Raw genomic sequence first — 15,759 nt, 5'->3', positions numbered from 1 at the left:
CTAGATTTTTGAACTTTTTACTATTTTTCCCAAATAGCCAAACTCATCACCTTTCTTTGCGTCTAAGACAGCTAAAATCGGATGAAATGGCGCGGAGATATGATTTTTAGAAAAGTGGTTTTTGCGAAAATGACGAAAATTTGAACCACCCTAGCACGATGTAGGCCACCCTAATGGCCAAACAAAAAAATACGGGTCTAATTATTTTGGCCAAGGAACCCCCAGAAAAATTTTGAGCCCGATCGGAGAACTTTTTTTTTGGTTTAGGCTCTTTTCAAATGGAATTGCTGATAGGTATTACTTATCTAAAGAACTCTTTATAAAAAGAGTCAATATTAACCATCAAAAACAAATTCTAAATAAATTTAAAAAAAACTATTGAAAATTTTCGTAAAAACAGAAACATAACAACAAATTCCTAAAAAATACTTCAAAAATGGAAGCACTCATTATTTTGATTCAGAGTAGAAACAAAAACGTTACTTAATCCACCTTTAGGTGGTTCGTGCCTTCCTCGCATTCATAATGTGAATACACTACACAGCCTCAATAAAAAAAACGGAATCGACGTAACACCTTATAATGTGGCCCTCTTAAACCTTGCGGTTTCGTCAACGGATCCACAGGCGTGTATCGTTCTTTTTGCGACAAGACTCCGCCTCCCGGGTCTCCTAAGTGTGAAGGTATGGGCACGGGGAGAGGGCACCGAATATCTATATTTACACTTAGAATTTTTTGCGTCCGCCCCGGGATTCGAACCGGCGACCTCTGGATTGTGAGTCCAGTGCGCGGTCCGATTGATCCACACAGGCTGACGACAGCCTCAATAAAGTGTATAAATCACACTTATTTTTATCAAAATATCTAAGATCAGGTCTCAAAAAAGTGTATTAAAACACTTAAGTACTTATGACTTTTGATAGGGTTGTCAGATCTTGAACCGTTTGGCTCGTTGAAAAGGTCTTTCAAATACCTTTCACACAATATATAGCATGACTGGTTACAAAAACCACCCTTTTTTACAATCTTCCGAAGTTTAGCTAAATTCGTTTTTTCATCATAGCTTTTGAAGTACTTTTCTAAACTTCATGATATTAACTAGGATCTTGTGAGACCCCAAGACGGATCGAATGAGACCAAAACGGTCCAAATCGGTTCAGCCAGTCCGGGGATTATCGTGTGCATATTTTTCGATGCACGGACTTACAGACATACACACGCACAGACATTTGTTCAGAATTTAATTCTGAGTCGATAGGTATACGTGAAGGTGGGTCTACAAGGTCGAATAAAAAAGTTCGTTTTTCGAGTGATTTTATAGCCTTTCCTCATTGAGGTGAGGAAGGCAAAAACAATCAATCAGTATCAGTCTTTGAAAAATAACCGAGATTAACAATACTTTCAATTTAAAGGTTTATTTTTAAATTTGGATAACGTATAGTTTTTGATTCTTAGTTTCAACTGGAAATGGCAAAAAGTTAAAGATAACTGAATTAAAAATGTTATTCTTCATTTCATTTTATTTGCAATCATAGAACACTTAAAACATGATGATTATTATTATTCTTTCAAAAATTAAGAAACATATCAAGGAATTCGTAAAAAAAAGTTTTTACCGGTTCTCTTATCAACTTTGTATATTTTGATATTGAATTTTAAATCAATGTTGATTTATCTAGTTGTCAGTATCTGTTTTATTGACGTAGACTTACGTCTTTGTCGAAGGTACTGAGGTGCCATTCCAAAAAAACCCGGGCCGAAGGCCCTGGAATATTGCGTCATCCGTCAATCGCTTTTATCTTCCTTCCCTCAAATCGAAACGGCACGATTTTGGTTCCATTTGATTCGAAAATTATTCAGCAATTTGCTATTAAATTTTCAATGTTGGCAAAATAGTTAACTATTGTAACAACTCAATGTTTTAAAAAAAATTCAAAATGCTGAGATTTTGCAAGCAAAATGAGCGCTTCCCACTCACGGACGGGAATGTCAAGTACTTATTTTGAGGGGAAAATCACACAAGCAGCGCGACCGGTACCGGTCGCGAAAAAGGAGGGGAAGTAGCGGGCCGAAAACATATATAAGAAACTGCGCCGCATTTCAGACCATAATTCACGTCTCAGACGTCGGACCGGCAGCAGCAGCACATGGTGTCGATTTCTGGAAAAGTCAGGGAAAACCTGGAATTGTCAGGGAATTTTATTTGACCTGGAAAAGTCAGGGAAAGTCAGGGAATTTTAAGCTGGGTCAGGGAATTCCGATGATCCTAAAATATTACTACAAAATTTAATTTCTTTTTGAAAATTCACCCTTGATTATGTTTTTGAATGTCTTCCAGGCCAAACTTTGCAACATTGATAATATTTATTTTTTTATATTGGTCAGTCCGGAAGAAACGCAAAACTCCATATAAAAATGCTTAAGAAAAGGGTCACAAAGAAAAGGAACAGCAACGAAAAGTTGCATTTGGCACATCTTCGCGCGTTGCTTGTTTGCAATACATATGTTAAGGTTTAAAAATCAAATAATTTGGATTTGCTTTTGATTAGCGTTCAACTGAAAATTACAAATTACTAGCGCACACAGGGGGGACACCTGCCCCACCAACCTCAGAGATTTGTTCTAAAATTGGTCGTGTGCTCAGCATATAGGGACCATAGAGAGAATCATACATTTTGTCATAAAAATTGAATGATGAAAAAATTCAAAAGTTAAAAAAACGAACAATAAAAATATATCTAAAATTCTGAAGCTCAATGATTTAAAATTTTGAAAATTCTGAAATTCTGATATTTTGGAATTGTTGATTTCTTAATTTTTTTTTAATTTTTATTCTAAAATTCTAAAAAAATTTAAGGTTAGAAAATTTTCCAAAATTTCACTATAGTAGACGTTATCTAAATTTTGATTTTTCTCAAAATTATTGAACTATGATTTAAAAATGACCCAAAGTAATCTAATTTTGTAAGCAAAATAGCGATGGTGAAATAGAATTAAAAATTAAAGAATTAAATTCAAGTTTAAATGAAATAAAATATTTTTTTTTAAATAAACATGGTCGTTATGGACGGTGCGGATATCGCGCGGTAGCAATTTTAAATAAAAAAATATTGAGAGAAATAAAATTACTTTCAACTTATAAAGAAAAATATAATCAAAAATCAAGACAATTTTATTTTTCGTTGAGTTTAAAAACTTCGATTTTTTATTGATTGAGTTTTCTTCCGAAAATTTTTGTTTGTATTTTCTCAATAAGAAAAATGATAATGAAGGATATAAGTCGGTTACTAACCAATCCGTCTCAGTTGAAATATACTATGGTCATGGCCAAGTCCTGCCAAGACGGAGATACTAATAGATACATACATTCATACATACAAGAAAAATGATAATGAAGGATTTCCTAATTAAATGTATGACTACACTCAACTCATTTTTAAACACACTGACTCTGAATATTTAATTTCTTTTAAGTTTTGAGTAATGTTTTTTACCCTTATTTATTTTTCTTTTGTTACTGGATACATTCAATTTAAATCTTATGAATCTTAATCATATTTTAAACTCTTCCTGAAGATACAGACGTTAGGATGTAACAAAAATTATTATGGGGGCATGTTCCAGTGAGTGTGCTGTGCTTATATCCCAAATATGGGCTTGATTGGACGTAACAGAAGCTGACCTCTGCCATTGAATTTTAGATGGGATTTAACCAGTAGATTTTTTTTTAAATTTAAACATTCTTGAAGAAAACTAAAAAAATCAAAATATTAAAAAAAATACAGCTTCAAAATTGAATTATTTAGAAATCAGGAAATTAAATTAGGAAACATAGTTAAAAAAAACCAAAACAAAATAAATAATTTATATTAAAAAAATTAAAAGAGCAAAGAAAAATTAAAAAAAACAATCAAGAGAAAAAACAGATATTTTCTTCAATTATTAAATTCTTAAATTCTCAAATTCTCAAATTCTCAAATTCTTAAATTCTTAAATTCTTAAATTCTTAAATTCTTAAATTCTTAAATTCTTAAATTCTTAAATTCTTAAATTCTTAAATTCTTAAATTCTTAAATTCTTAAATTCTTAAATTCTTAAATTCTTAAATTCTCAAATTCTTAAATTCTTAAATTCTAAAATTCTAAAATTTAAATTCTTAAATTCTTAAATTTTTAAATTCTTAAATTTTAAATTCTTAAATTCTTAAATTTTAAATTCTTAAATTCTTAAATTCTTAAATTCTTAATTCTTAAATTCTTAAATTCTTAAATTCTTAAATTTAAATTCTTAAATTCTAAATTCTTAAATTCTTAAATTCTTAAATTCTTAAATTCTTAAATTCTTAAATTCTTAAATTCTTAAATTCTTAAATTCTTAAATTCTTAAATTCTTAAATTCTTAAATTCTTAAATTCTTAAATTCTTAAATTCTTAAATTCTTAAATTCTTAAATTCTTAAATTCTTAAATTCTTAAATTCTTAAATTCTTCAATTCCTATATTCCTAATTTTCTAGGTTCTTGAATGTTGCCATTTTTGTAACCATCTTAGATTACAGAAAACCTGATAAAATTTGAAGTATTTTTGGAGTTATTTTTTTTCGGTTAGAGAAATTTTGAGAAGAAGATGTAGGAAAATTTGCTTCGATTTTTTAAGTGACGCTTTCGTAAGATCATCGATTATAAACTGTATCTTAAATTTAAAATCTCAAATCGAGGATTTATTACAATTTTTAAATTTTATTATTTTTCTTTATTTTGATTTGATTGATTTGAATTTTTGTTTTTTTTTTTTTTTGCCAAAATGTTTATTTTGGCATTTATCTCTAGTCTACCTAATTTTAGCAAAAATATATTTTCATCGTTGCAAGATTCTGCGTTCTGAGATTACAAAATTGAATTTATTATGATACTCTTTTGTATGGATTTAACGCTGATTGGGTTTTGGGATGGCGCGGATTTTTTTTATTTCTCCGTAACAACCCTGAATAAAGGAATTTGAGAATTCAAGAATTTATAAAATATGGTCTCTTCGGAAAAGTTGTTTCAACTTTTATTAAGATCCAGCATCCGAGATTCCATAGGGATTGTACAACTACATTTTACATATCCCAATCTATTTTAACCCCGTAAAAATGTACTTGAAAAATTCACACTTTATTGTATATTTTTCCTAGTTTTCCAGTTTTTTCAATCATTCTTAAGGTTCTGCAAAATCACTTAGTTGTGTCTCCAAAACCTTTAGTTTTTTTTTATAAAAAACACAATCAAAAATTGCATCGGCCTAATTCGTTTAAAAAATCCGGCAAAAGGCATCAATTTTAAAATTAAACTTGATTTTTTTTAATTAAAATCAAATTTTCAATTGATTTTTTTTGGAAAACTTTTAACTTTAAATTTTCTTAAGGGAATGAAGTGAAATTAACTTATCGCAATTTGAAATTTGGGAATTTGAAATTTGCAGCAATTTTAATTATTATTTATTTCTAGATATTTTTTTTTTTTTGAAAAGGTCCTATAAACTATTGTGTTTCATATGTGTATACACGCAGAAAAATAAGGCATATTTGAATCAACAAAACGTTTTGTTGATTTGAAAATCATAATTTTTGTTGAATCAACGCTAAACGTCAAAGCAGCTTTTTCAAAACAACAAAAGACTTTCGTGGAATCGAGAAAATCAAGGTTTGTTTCAACGCAAAATCGGCGTTGATTATATTCAACAAAAATTTTGTTGATTCAAACCTCGTACAGGCTGATTCTACAAAACTTTTTTCTGCGTGTAGGCCCTTTAAAAAAAACTCTAGATTTTTTGGTAAAGGACAACATTTAAAATGACATCAAAAGATTTAAAAACATAGGACATTTGTTTGGTTGCTCATTTTGGATGTTCGATAAGAAAAAATTATTGACAAAATAAAAAAAAAGTTTTTTAGTTTTTGCAGAATCCATCGCTGAAAAAATAAAATAAAAAAGTCATTGAAGTTTTTCAATATCTTAAATTTTCAATATTCAAAAAGAAAAATGCATGAAACCATAAAAACGCTCTAAACCATATGTTAGTTTAAAATAGAAAATAAAAAAAAAAATGTGGTCTGGAGAGGTCAGGGAAAAGTCAGGGGATTTTATTTTGGGTTTTGGATCGACACCATGGCAGCAGGAAAGCTCAGCCTAGAACAGCAGCAGCAGGAGAGAGAGAGACCAGAACTTCAAAAGAAGCGCGCATCGCCTTCTCGTCGTCACCGTCAGCCAGTTGCCTCTCGATGGCCGGACCGTTTGGATCTTTCGTGGTAGGGGGTGAGGATTTCCCAACTCTTCGGAGTTGCCGAGGCAGCAACAAGATGAGGCGCGCGCCTGCTGCCTTCTCGCCGAACAATTGCCTCTCGTGGGTCGTTGTTGTGAAACAATCAGGAAGGGGGTGAAGACTTCCCAACACTTCGGAGTTGCCTCACTCCCCGTCTCTCGTCCCACCCGTGATGAGTCGGTGAAATGCCTTGCAGGTCAACATTTGAAATATCTGGCAAAGAATCAATTAAAAGTCTGGAAAAATCGGGCAGAAAAAATCTAACAGTTCTGAATGGTGGGAGGAACAACAATGTTGAATTTGTATTTTCTTTAAATACACATACTTTTTTAATTCTATTTTCAATAAAATAAGTTCATTTTAATAAAAAAAAAAAAAATCAAAATGGGCATAAAATAGAAAATCTGTCAATATCTGGCACTAGGAAAGGTACATCTTTATTCTGGCAAACACTTGAAAAATCTGGCATTCCCAGAATTATCTGGCAACCTGGCAACTCTGCTTGCAGGAACTAGTGTTGGTCTTCGGGGGTGACGGATTGCACAGCTTGCAGAACCCCTCTCTCCCCCACATTATGGTACCAAATTTTCATTCTGTTCGCGAAAAAATCGTTTTTTGTTCTTCTCTCCTCCATTAGATGTTTCCATTGTTTAAATAAGGCTTTCTAGTCAAAGATTTACACTCAACCCCCGGTGGTTGGTCACTTTTTCGTTTGACACTTTTTTAGTTTGTACCCCGTTGGTTGGTCAAAGTCAAACTAAAAAGTGACGAACTGTCACTTTTTACACGGCGCTCACGCACACTATTAAAACAAACGTTTGGTAGTGTGTGTGAACTTCGTGTAAAAGGGGTGTCAAACTAAAACGTGACCCCGTTCGTTTGACAACAGTTGGTGTCAAACCATCGGGGTTTGAGTGTACCAACACATTCAAATTTAAGGTTACATGGCAGTTGCGGTCTGATTGAGTTGACTGGAGTGTGTAAGTTCTGTTTTGTCGGGGGGTCCATCTCCCATTTACGATCTTATTCCGTTAATGTATTTCAAGTATCTAGCTAATTCTTCAAAATTAAGATATGGAAAACTCTATGTACACATCTCAAAACTTTACGTAGTCTACGCCATTCCGGTTATGTCTGTGACATAACTATCTTCACTTTTTAAATTTATTTTTTCAATGAAAAATTTATTTTAATATCGTTTCATGTTTTACCACTTATTTTAGGTGAAATGTTTGAACAGAAATATTCTTTAAATATAATTGCAATAACTTAAATCAAAATTTCTTGGATTTTTTTTAGCAATTTCAGTATTTTTTCATGTTTTTAAAATTTAAAAAAGATTTTCTGTTTTTTTTTTTTTAATTTAGAGCAAACAACTATTGGATTTTAGAAAAAAATCACAAATTGGGTACTAAAGCCCTATGTAATTTTTTTTTGTACAACGGTAAAAACACGATTAAAAACCATTTCTGATCACTTTTTTTCATTTTAATGCAATTTTTTTTTGACAAAACAACATTTTTTCGATGGATCAACTATGGTCTCCTTGGAACGAGCTGTCAAGTAGGAACTTTTCTGTCAAGAAGGACCGCGAGGTTAATTTTTCAAAATTGATTTAAAAATCCATTTTTAACTCTTTGTGGTCGTACAAAGGGTCATTGTACTTAGAAAAACAAGCTTAATCGCTGTTAACAATCATATCAGCAATCTGAGCTTCATTTTAGGACCCAATTCCAGACTTTTTCCCGATTTTTTTTGCGGATTTTGTCGAATTCCCGACTTTTTTCCGACATGAGTGGTCATCCTGGAGACACGCTATCCATAAACCAACATAAACCTTGAAAAATATTTGCATCAGTCTAAAATGTTTTTAATTTTGAATTTTTTTTTATTTTTTTCAGGCTTCGGTTTTTTTTAGTTTATACAAGTTTTAATTATGTGATTTACTTAAAAAAAACGATACTTTTTTATATATATATATTTTTTTTATTTATTATTTTATGTTTAATTAAAAAAAATGAGTAATTTAGTTTTTTTTTTGTAAATTACAGTCCAGACTCGAAATTTCAAAATCAAGATTTTGTTATTCCTTGTCTTATTTTTTTTATTTTCGAGCACTATTTTGAGCAGTTTTTTTTTTTGTTTAATTATTATATTATCCCTCATTTAATGTTTCTTTTTTCAATTATTGATTTTTTTGGTTTTGGAATTTTAAATGTTTGTCAAATGTTTTTGATTTTTTACTGTTTTTTTTCGTGCATTTCAGTACAGACTTAATTATCCGAACGCCTTGGATTTTTTAAAAGAATGTTTAGATCCAAGATGGCGGCTGCTCTCGCCCACTACCCCACTCCCTCCCCTCCATTCTACTGCTGAACACTCGGTTCGCACAAAAATCGTTGTTCGTTCTTCTCTTTCCTTCCTCTCTTTAGTGTTGGTGTTTAAATAAGACTTTCTAGTCAGCTCAGACATTCAAAGTATGTTCACATGACCGCGAATTTGCTATCTCATTCTAGCAAAAGTTTCATGAACTTCTACCTGATTTTATTAAAGACCGCCCCATATTTTTGCCAACATATTTCGCAGGGATTTCGCGGTACGTAAATGGAACCGGATGTTGCGATTGAAATGGAATTCGTAAACGATTCGAATTGATTTCCGTTTAAGATTAGTTACTTTTAAAATAATTAGTTTACTGGGATGTCATAAGGGTGTGTAAGTTCTGTCGTTCTCATTCCGTAAATCTATTTAAAGTATCTAACTAATAATTCAAAATTAGGATATGAAAAACCATATGTCCACATATCAAAACTTTACGTAGTCCTACGCCATTCCGGTTATGTCTGTGACAAAACTACTTTTCAAGTTCGAATCGTTCAGATTAGGTCAAAGTTTGCATTGCTGCATAATGAAAGTCCTTCAACAGAACCGAAACTCCATGGAATAACTGTGATATCTCACACAAATAAACGAGCCAAGAGCTGTTCCAAGTTGTACACAACAAAGTCATCGCCCAACCGCCCCCACCGTCGAATAAAACCATGAAAGCGGAGTGCAATGCTTTTTGCATGGTTTTTATTTCGTAAAGTAATAGTTCAAATATGCCATAGCCGTTATGACAAAGAGTTTGCTTAAAACCTACCGGATCATCCGGATCCTCCCCGCCGCCGGCACCTGCTTACTTCTTGGCGAAGGAAATCTTCATCGCGTGCGTGGGCGTAATCTTGAAGCCCTGAAGCGCCTCCCGGGCGGCTCCACTCTGCAGCTCGGTGGCAAACTCCACGAAGGCAATGTCGTGCCGGTTCGGTACAAGCCGCACCTCCTTGAAGCCCGGGAACTGGTTGAACAACATGGACAGCATCATTTCGTTCGTCTCTTCCGGCAGGTTCGTGAGGAAGAGAATCTGGTTGGGCGGCTGTTCAGCCGTGGCGGAATTGTTCGCAGCCGAACCGGAATCGGCGTTCTTCTGTTTCTTGGACTTCTTTTCCTCCTGGTGGGCCGGCTTGGGAACGCGGGCCTTCTTCGGACGCTCCTTGAAGGTTCCCTTCAGCTTGGCAATCACGTCGCTGTCCGACTTGGAGTAGTTGATGCGCATCGGTTTGTCGTAGAACGGAAAGCCCTGCATGGTTCGCATCGCGTTGGTGGCACTGCCAATTTCCTTGAAAATGATAAACGCCTGACCCCGCATCTTGAGCGTCTTCAGCGCCACAATGTCCATGATTTGGCCAAACTGGGAAAAGATCGCGTACAGCGACTTTTTCAGCTCCTCCTTTTTGATCTTCTCGTTCAAATTGTTGATGTAGACGGTGTGGTTCGGCCGGATATCCATTTTAGCGGAATAATTCAGTCAACTTTGCGATAAATCGAGAAAACTGTCGAAATTCAACTTGTTTGAGAAAAAACTACTTATTTTATGAAAATGGAGTCTTGAAACGTTTTGATGTCAACCGGCGTGGCTGTCAAAAACTAGACGACAAAACTCTACAAACACAGCTCAGGTAGAAAACTCTACAAACGCTTCACATCAAGCAAGTGAAGCACGCCGTTTACGAGGCAGTGCTGCCAGATGGATATCGTTTGTTAAATAAATTTAAATTTATTAACCTTTGTTAAAATAGCAACATCGGAAGCTACAGGGCAAGTTCGCTAAATATTGTGAATAGAGCTGCAATCAATATTGCTAATCCAAGCAAAATCCAACTCATTTGATTTTGGTCTTAACATTAAGTTTAAATTGCTGATACACTCAAACCCCGATGGTTTGACACCAACTGTTGTCACTTTTTAGTTTGACACCCCTTTTACACGGAGTTCACACGCACTACTAAACGTTTGTTTTGATAGTGTGCGTGTGCGCCGTGTAAAAAGTGACAGTTCGTCACTTTTTAGTTTGACTTTGACCAACAAACGGGGTACAAACTAAAAAAGTGTCAAACGAAAAAGTGACCAACCACCGGGGATTGAGTGTATTATAAAGCTTTCTAATTTTACCAACACATTCAAAGTATGTTAACATGGCAGCTGCGGGTTTGTTTGCATCAGATCTGCTTTCTCTCTCTAGCAAATATTTTTTGTCATGCGACTTCTAGCTGTTTTTTTTATCGCCCGATATGTCAGCCAACATATTTCACAGGGACTATAACAGCTCGAGCTCGATCATTGATTGCATCAGGCCGGGGAGTTCGTAATTTTTTGAGTCAAATTATGTTTTTTCACTGGGAATTGAAAGCCTCAACTCAATCGGAATTCTGAAACGGAATTCAATTCGAATCGTTTACGTATTTCGTTTCAAACGCAACAACCAGTACTTACACGGAATCTGTTGTTGTGTTTGAAACGGAATACGTAAACGATTCGAATTGAATTTCGTTTCAGAATTCCGGTTGAGTTAACTGGGTTATAATTCACAACGGTAAATCTTGTGAGTACAATTCTAGAGTTTTTTTCTGATAAAGCTCCTTTAATTTGTCCTTTATACTTTTGTGTTACATATGTTTAAAGGATCTATAAAAAACTCTAGAATTACCCTTCGTATGATAACAAAAGATTTTAAGCAGGTTTTTGAATCAATTTGAAATAAAAATTTCTTGGCTCGGATCGTTTTGCAGCCTTCGTCAAAGTTAAAGGAAATTAAATTTCCTACAAGAATCTCACACTTGAACAATTTTGTGCGAGACTCGCGCCACATGCAGCCAAAATCCTGAAGCGATGATTTTCCTCATACATTTTTTTGCGATTTTTGCCATATAAACTTCAACGATAAAAAGCGACCCCTTAACATTAGGTCTATTCCCGTACTGCAGAATTCTGCAATTCTGCACGAAATCGGCAGCAGAGCGTTCCCGTACTTTTCTGCAACATAAGTAACTTTTTTCCCAGGCAGAACTTCTGCAATGAGAGAGACAGAAGTTGCAGCAAAACCGTTCCCGTACTTTTCTGCAAGCTCTCTCTTCTCTTTCTTGTTGAAAAGTGACTGCAAGTTGGTGTGATGGATGTTGAGTACACGCTTACATAAAGTTTGCAATTTGGGTGAAATCAAGCATTTTATTATTAGTTGTAATATTTTTTTGTTTTATGATTACTAAATTGAATTAGTCTTTTGAAGAGACGTTTGTATATTTTGAATTGATGGATTTTTTGGGTAGTTAGTTTTTTGTATGTCTGGTTTTATTGAGAACAATTTTTTTTGTTAACGATTTAATGCTTAGTTCATTAATGTAAATCATATAGCGATATTTTTTAGTGTTAAAATGATAACTTTTTGAGTAGACTAAATATGTGTGTTTAAATAATAGGTAAATTTAATTGCCAAATAATAAATTGTACCTTTGACGGTGCTACCAATTTGTATTCTTATTTGAACCAAAAATGTGATGTAATTTAGTCGAATTCTTAAATTTTAGGAAGTTTAAATTCTAAAATTCGGAAATTCTTAAATGCGCCATCTTGAATCACAAAAAGTACATTTTTTTTGGAGTCGTTAGAAAATCAGGTTTAGAGGATTTAGAGATTGATCATTTTGACGAGTTCTTCGGAAAATAGAGTACGAACTGTTTCTATTTTTTTTAATATTTGAGTTTTAATTTTTTTATGTACAGAATTTTAAAATTTTATTTATTTTTGTTTTTTTTTAGTTTCTTTATTTTTTATTATTTTTTTTAAACTGTAACTTTTGAATTTTTGGTGTTCTGAACTTTGAAATATTCAAACTTTTGATTCATTTATTTCGAATTTAAAAATATTTGAATTTTTAAGTTTAGGAACTTTTAAGTTAGAAACCTCTATTTTTTTATTTCGAATTTTGAAAATTAAGATTTTTTTTGTAATTTTCAATGTTTAATTTTCAATTATTTGAATTTTCAAGCTTTGAATTTCTGATTTATTGTTTTTTTTCTGAAATAAATATTTGCATTTTTAAATTTCTCTAATATCTGATTTATTTTTTTCAAGTTCCTCAATTTGAAAATAGTTCTTTTTATATTTTTAATCACGAATTTCTTAATTTTCAGATTCATAAATTTATGAGTTTCAAAATTGTAGAGTTTGTGATTCATTTTTTTTTATTTGTCAATTTTGCTGCGTCACCGTTGTCTTCGATGTGAAATCCAATCATAATTTATTTATGTTATCATTCAAACATTTTGCTATTAAAACATGTATTTATGGTCTATATAAATATACCTTCTATATTAAACCTTTTTCTTTTTTTAATTATGTTTTTTAAACGTACCTGCCATTCTTATTTCTTAAATTGTTTACCTAATGTAATGTTTTGAGTTGTTTCTAATATAAAATGTCTACCTGAGCATTATTAATTTCTAGTTTAATAAATGGTACATGCTTGATTTTTTAGATAAAATGTTGATTTGCATAAAAAATAAGTCCCCGTTCTAGAGGTAAACTTCTTTCAATTACAATTTTTGTCAATCCATTTTTTAATTGTTTTGAAATAATTAAAAAAAACTTTAATACCCAATTTGAGTAAATCCACTCAACAGTGTACAATATTTCAGAAAAAGTACTGGAACGCGCTACCCAGGCAAAAGTTTTGCGGCTTCTCTCCTTGCAGAACTTCTGCAAAAGAGAGAGATGAAGAGAGCGAGCTGAAAAGTACGGGAACGTGCTGCAAAAAAGTGACTTATGCTGGCTGCAGAATTCTGCAGAAGCTGCAGAAATTCTGCAATTCTGCAAGTACGGGAATAGACCTATTAACCGATTTGGCTCAACATTGGCCTAAAAGAATCGATTCAGGGTGTATCTCTTCAGATATTACAATATTTTCAATTTTTCTTGCCACCTTAATATTCACCAACGCGAACTTTTAATCCAACGAACAATCTTTTTAAACTAACAGTTTTTTGTGAGTAGGACCTTTGAAAAAACTCTAGAGCTCATAAAATTATAGAAAATTTTCGGGTTGGAAGTTAAATCAGTTTTATTTGACTATGCCAATGTTTTTAAACCGGGACCGTGGTGTAGGGGTAAGCGTGATTGCCTCTCACCCAGTCGGCTTGGGTTCGATCCCAGACGGTCCCGGTGGCATTTTTCGAGACGAGATTTGTCTGATCACGCCTTCCGTCGGAAGGGAAGTAAATGTTGGTCCCGGACTAACCTACAAAGGTTAGGTCGTTAGCTCAGTCCAGGTGTAGGAGTCGTCTCCCTGGGTCCTGTTTCGGTGGAGTCGCTGGTAGGCAGTTGGACTAACAATCCAAAGGTCGTCAGTTCGAATCCCGGGGTAGATGGAAGCTAAGGTGTAAAAAGAGGTTTGCAATTGCCTCAACAATCAAGCCTTCGGACACCTAGTTTCGAGTAGGAATCTCGCAATAGAGAACGCCAAGGCAATGCTGTAGAGCGAATGATTTGATTTTGAATGTTTTTAAAAATGACATTTTTTCATAGAGTTATCTACGTGCGAATGTATTGCGTGTACGTACACGCAAGAGATTGAGGTTAAATTTTGTACCAGCCAGTAAAACAAATGGCGTGGTAGTGTGTGTGAAATCGGGCATAGATACCTCTATAAGGCTAGTATGCAGATCGGAAGGAAAAGGGGTCAAGAAACAGCTTTTCGAATAGCAGAACAATGGAGAGAGAACGGGACTTTGGCTGTGGTTTTTACTGACTTTTCCTAAAATAATGTTAACAACATGCAGTAGTTTTTATGATGTCCCAAAAAATATCTGGACGTTATTGTCCATTTCTTTCAAAGGTATTGTCCGTTTCTCTCGAAGGTAGACGCCGTGCGGCATTTCAGAATGTGCCGCAGACACTGTTGCCAGCGATTTTCTGCACTTTTGATGCAATAAAAAACATTCCCGGCAACAATGCCACGTGTCTTTCTCGGGAATACGCGCAATAACATAGGGTTTCAGAGCACGTAGTTTAGTTAGCCTTTTTCGTTCTGAATATTTTTTAAAAACATTAAAAAAATTAACTACACGCAAAACGGACATTAGGTATAAATTCCTAATTTTTAGTATTTTTTGAACTTATGTTCTAGCTTGTCAAATTATACCTAAAAATTAGTATTTTTTTCTTCCTAAAATTTAGTATTTTTTTAGAACACTGAAGTACTTCTTTAAAATTCTTAAATTTTAGTAATTTTTAGTTCAAGAATTGTGTTTCGCGTTTGGAAATGTCAATGTCAAAATAATTTCGCGGTTGTGAGTTCGTGTTCCGTGGTGCTGCTGTTAATTTGGAATTGTGGCAAGTGGCAAGGTAAGTTTTGTACCGGGAACCGGCGGGAGTTGATTTTGCGTGCCAAGGTAAACGGAACCCGGAGATTCTATATTTTAGTAAGTGTGGCTCGTGTGCTTGAGGAAGAGGAGGAGGAGGACGGAACTTTCAACTCCCGGCAAACTCCCGGCGCGATTAAAAGGCCGCCTCTTCCTCTCGTGCTCTGAGGACGGATGTTTGCAGAAGTGCTCGAAAGGGATGGGTATAAACGGACCCAACCGGAGGGGTTGTGCGACCCTGCGGGAAAGATGCTGGAGGCGAATGAAAAATTGTATCCAGTTGGAGTTTTTGTGATTTGGTTGGGCGTTGCGGGTGTTCGCCTGTGCGTGTGTGTGTGTGCGTGCTCGTGTGTGTATGAGAGACTGAGAGTGGGAGATTGAGGGTAGAGGGAGAGAAAGAGAGAGTGAAGAGAGAAAGTGGGATAGAGAGGGGGAGAGAGGGAGAAAGAAAGTGGGAAAGGGAGAGACAGGGGGAGAGGGAGAGAGAAAGTGGGAAAGGTAGAGAGAAGGTGTAAGAGAGAGAGAAAGAGAGAAAGAGAGAAAGAGAGAAAGAGAGAGAGAAGAGAGAGAAAGTGGGAGAGGGAGAGAGAGAAAGTGGAAGATGAAGAGGAAGAAAGCAGGAGAGAGAGAGGGAGAGAGAAAAGAGAGAGGGGGGAGAAGAGAGAGAGAGCGATAGGGGAGAGGAGAGAGAGAGAGAGATAGGGGGAGAGAAGAGAGAGATAG

The 15,759-nt window shown here is 34.3% G+C and overlaps 1 protein-coding gene across 1 annotated transcript; it reads right to left on the bottom strand.

Moving 5' to 3' along the window:
- Positions 1–9,285: 9,285 nt before the first annotated feature.
- LOC6053393 (U1 small nuclear ribonucleoprotein A) lies at positions 9,286–10,255 on the bottom strand. The gene has a single exon (XM_001869449.2). It carries the CDS (start codon positions 10,128–10,130, stop codon positions 9,480–9,482), a length of 651 nt encoding a protein of 216 aa, XP_001869484.1. The 5' UTR covers positions 10,131–10,255; the 3' UTR covers positions 9,286–9,479.
- Between the last annotated feature and the right edge of the window lie 5,504 nt (positions 10,256–15,759).

Source organism: Culex quinquefasciatus, chromosome 2, assembly GCF_015732765.1.
Source record: "Culex quinquefasciatus strain JHB chromosome 2, VPISU_Cqui_1.0_pri_paternal, whole genome shotgun sequence".
NCBI classification, from domain to species: domain Eukaryota; kingdom Metazoa; phylum Arthropoda; class Insecta; order Diptera; family Culicidae; genus Culex; species Culex quinquefasciatus.
This window is presented reverse-complemented; position numbering and strand designations above follow the sequence as displayed.

Bases quoted from the DNA above. Each gene is read 5' to 3' on its own strand.
- LOC6053393 (XM_001869449.2), bottom strand. From the start codon at position 10,130: ATGGATATCCGGCCGAACCACACCGTCTACATCAACAATTTGAACGAG.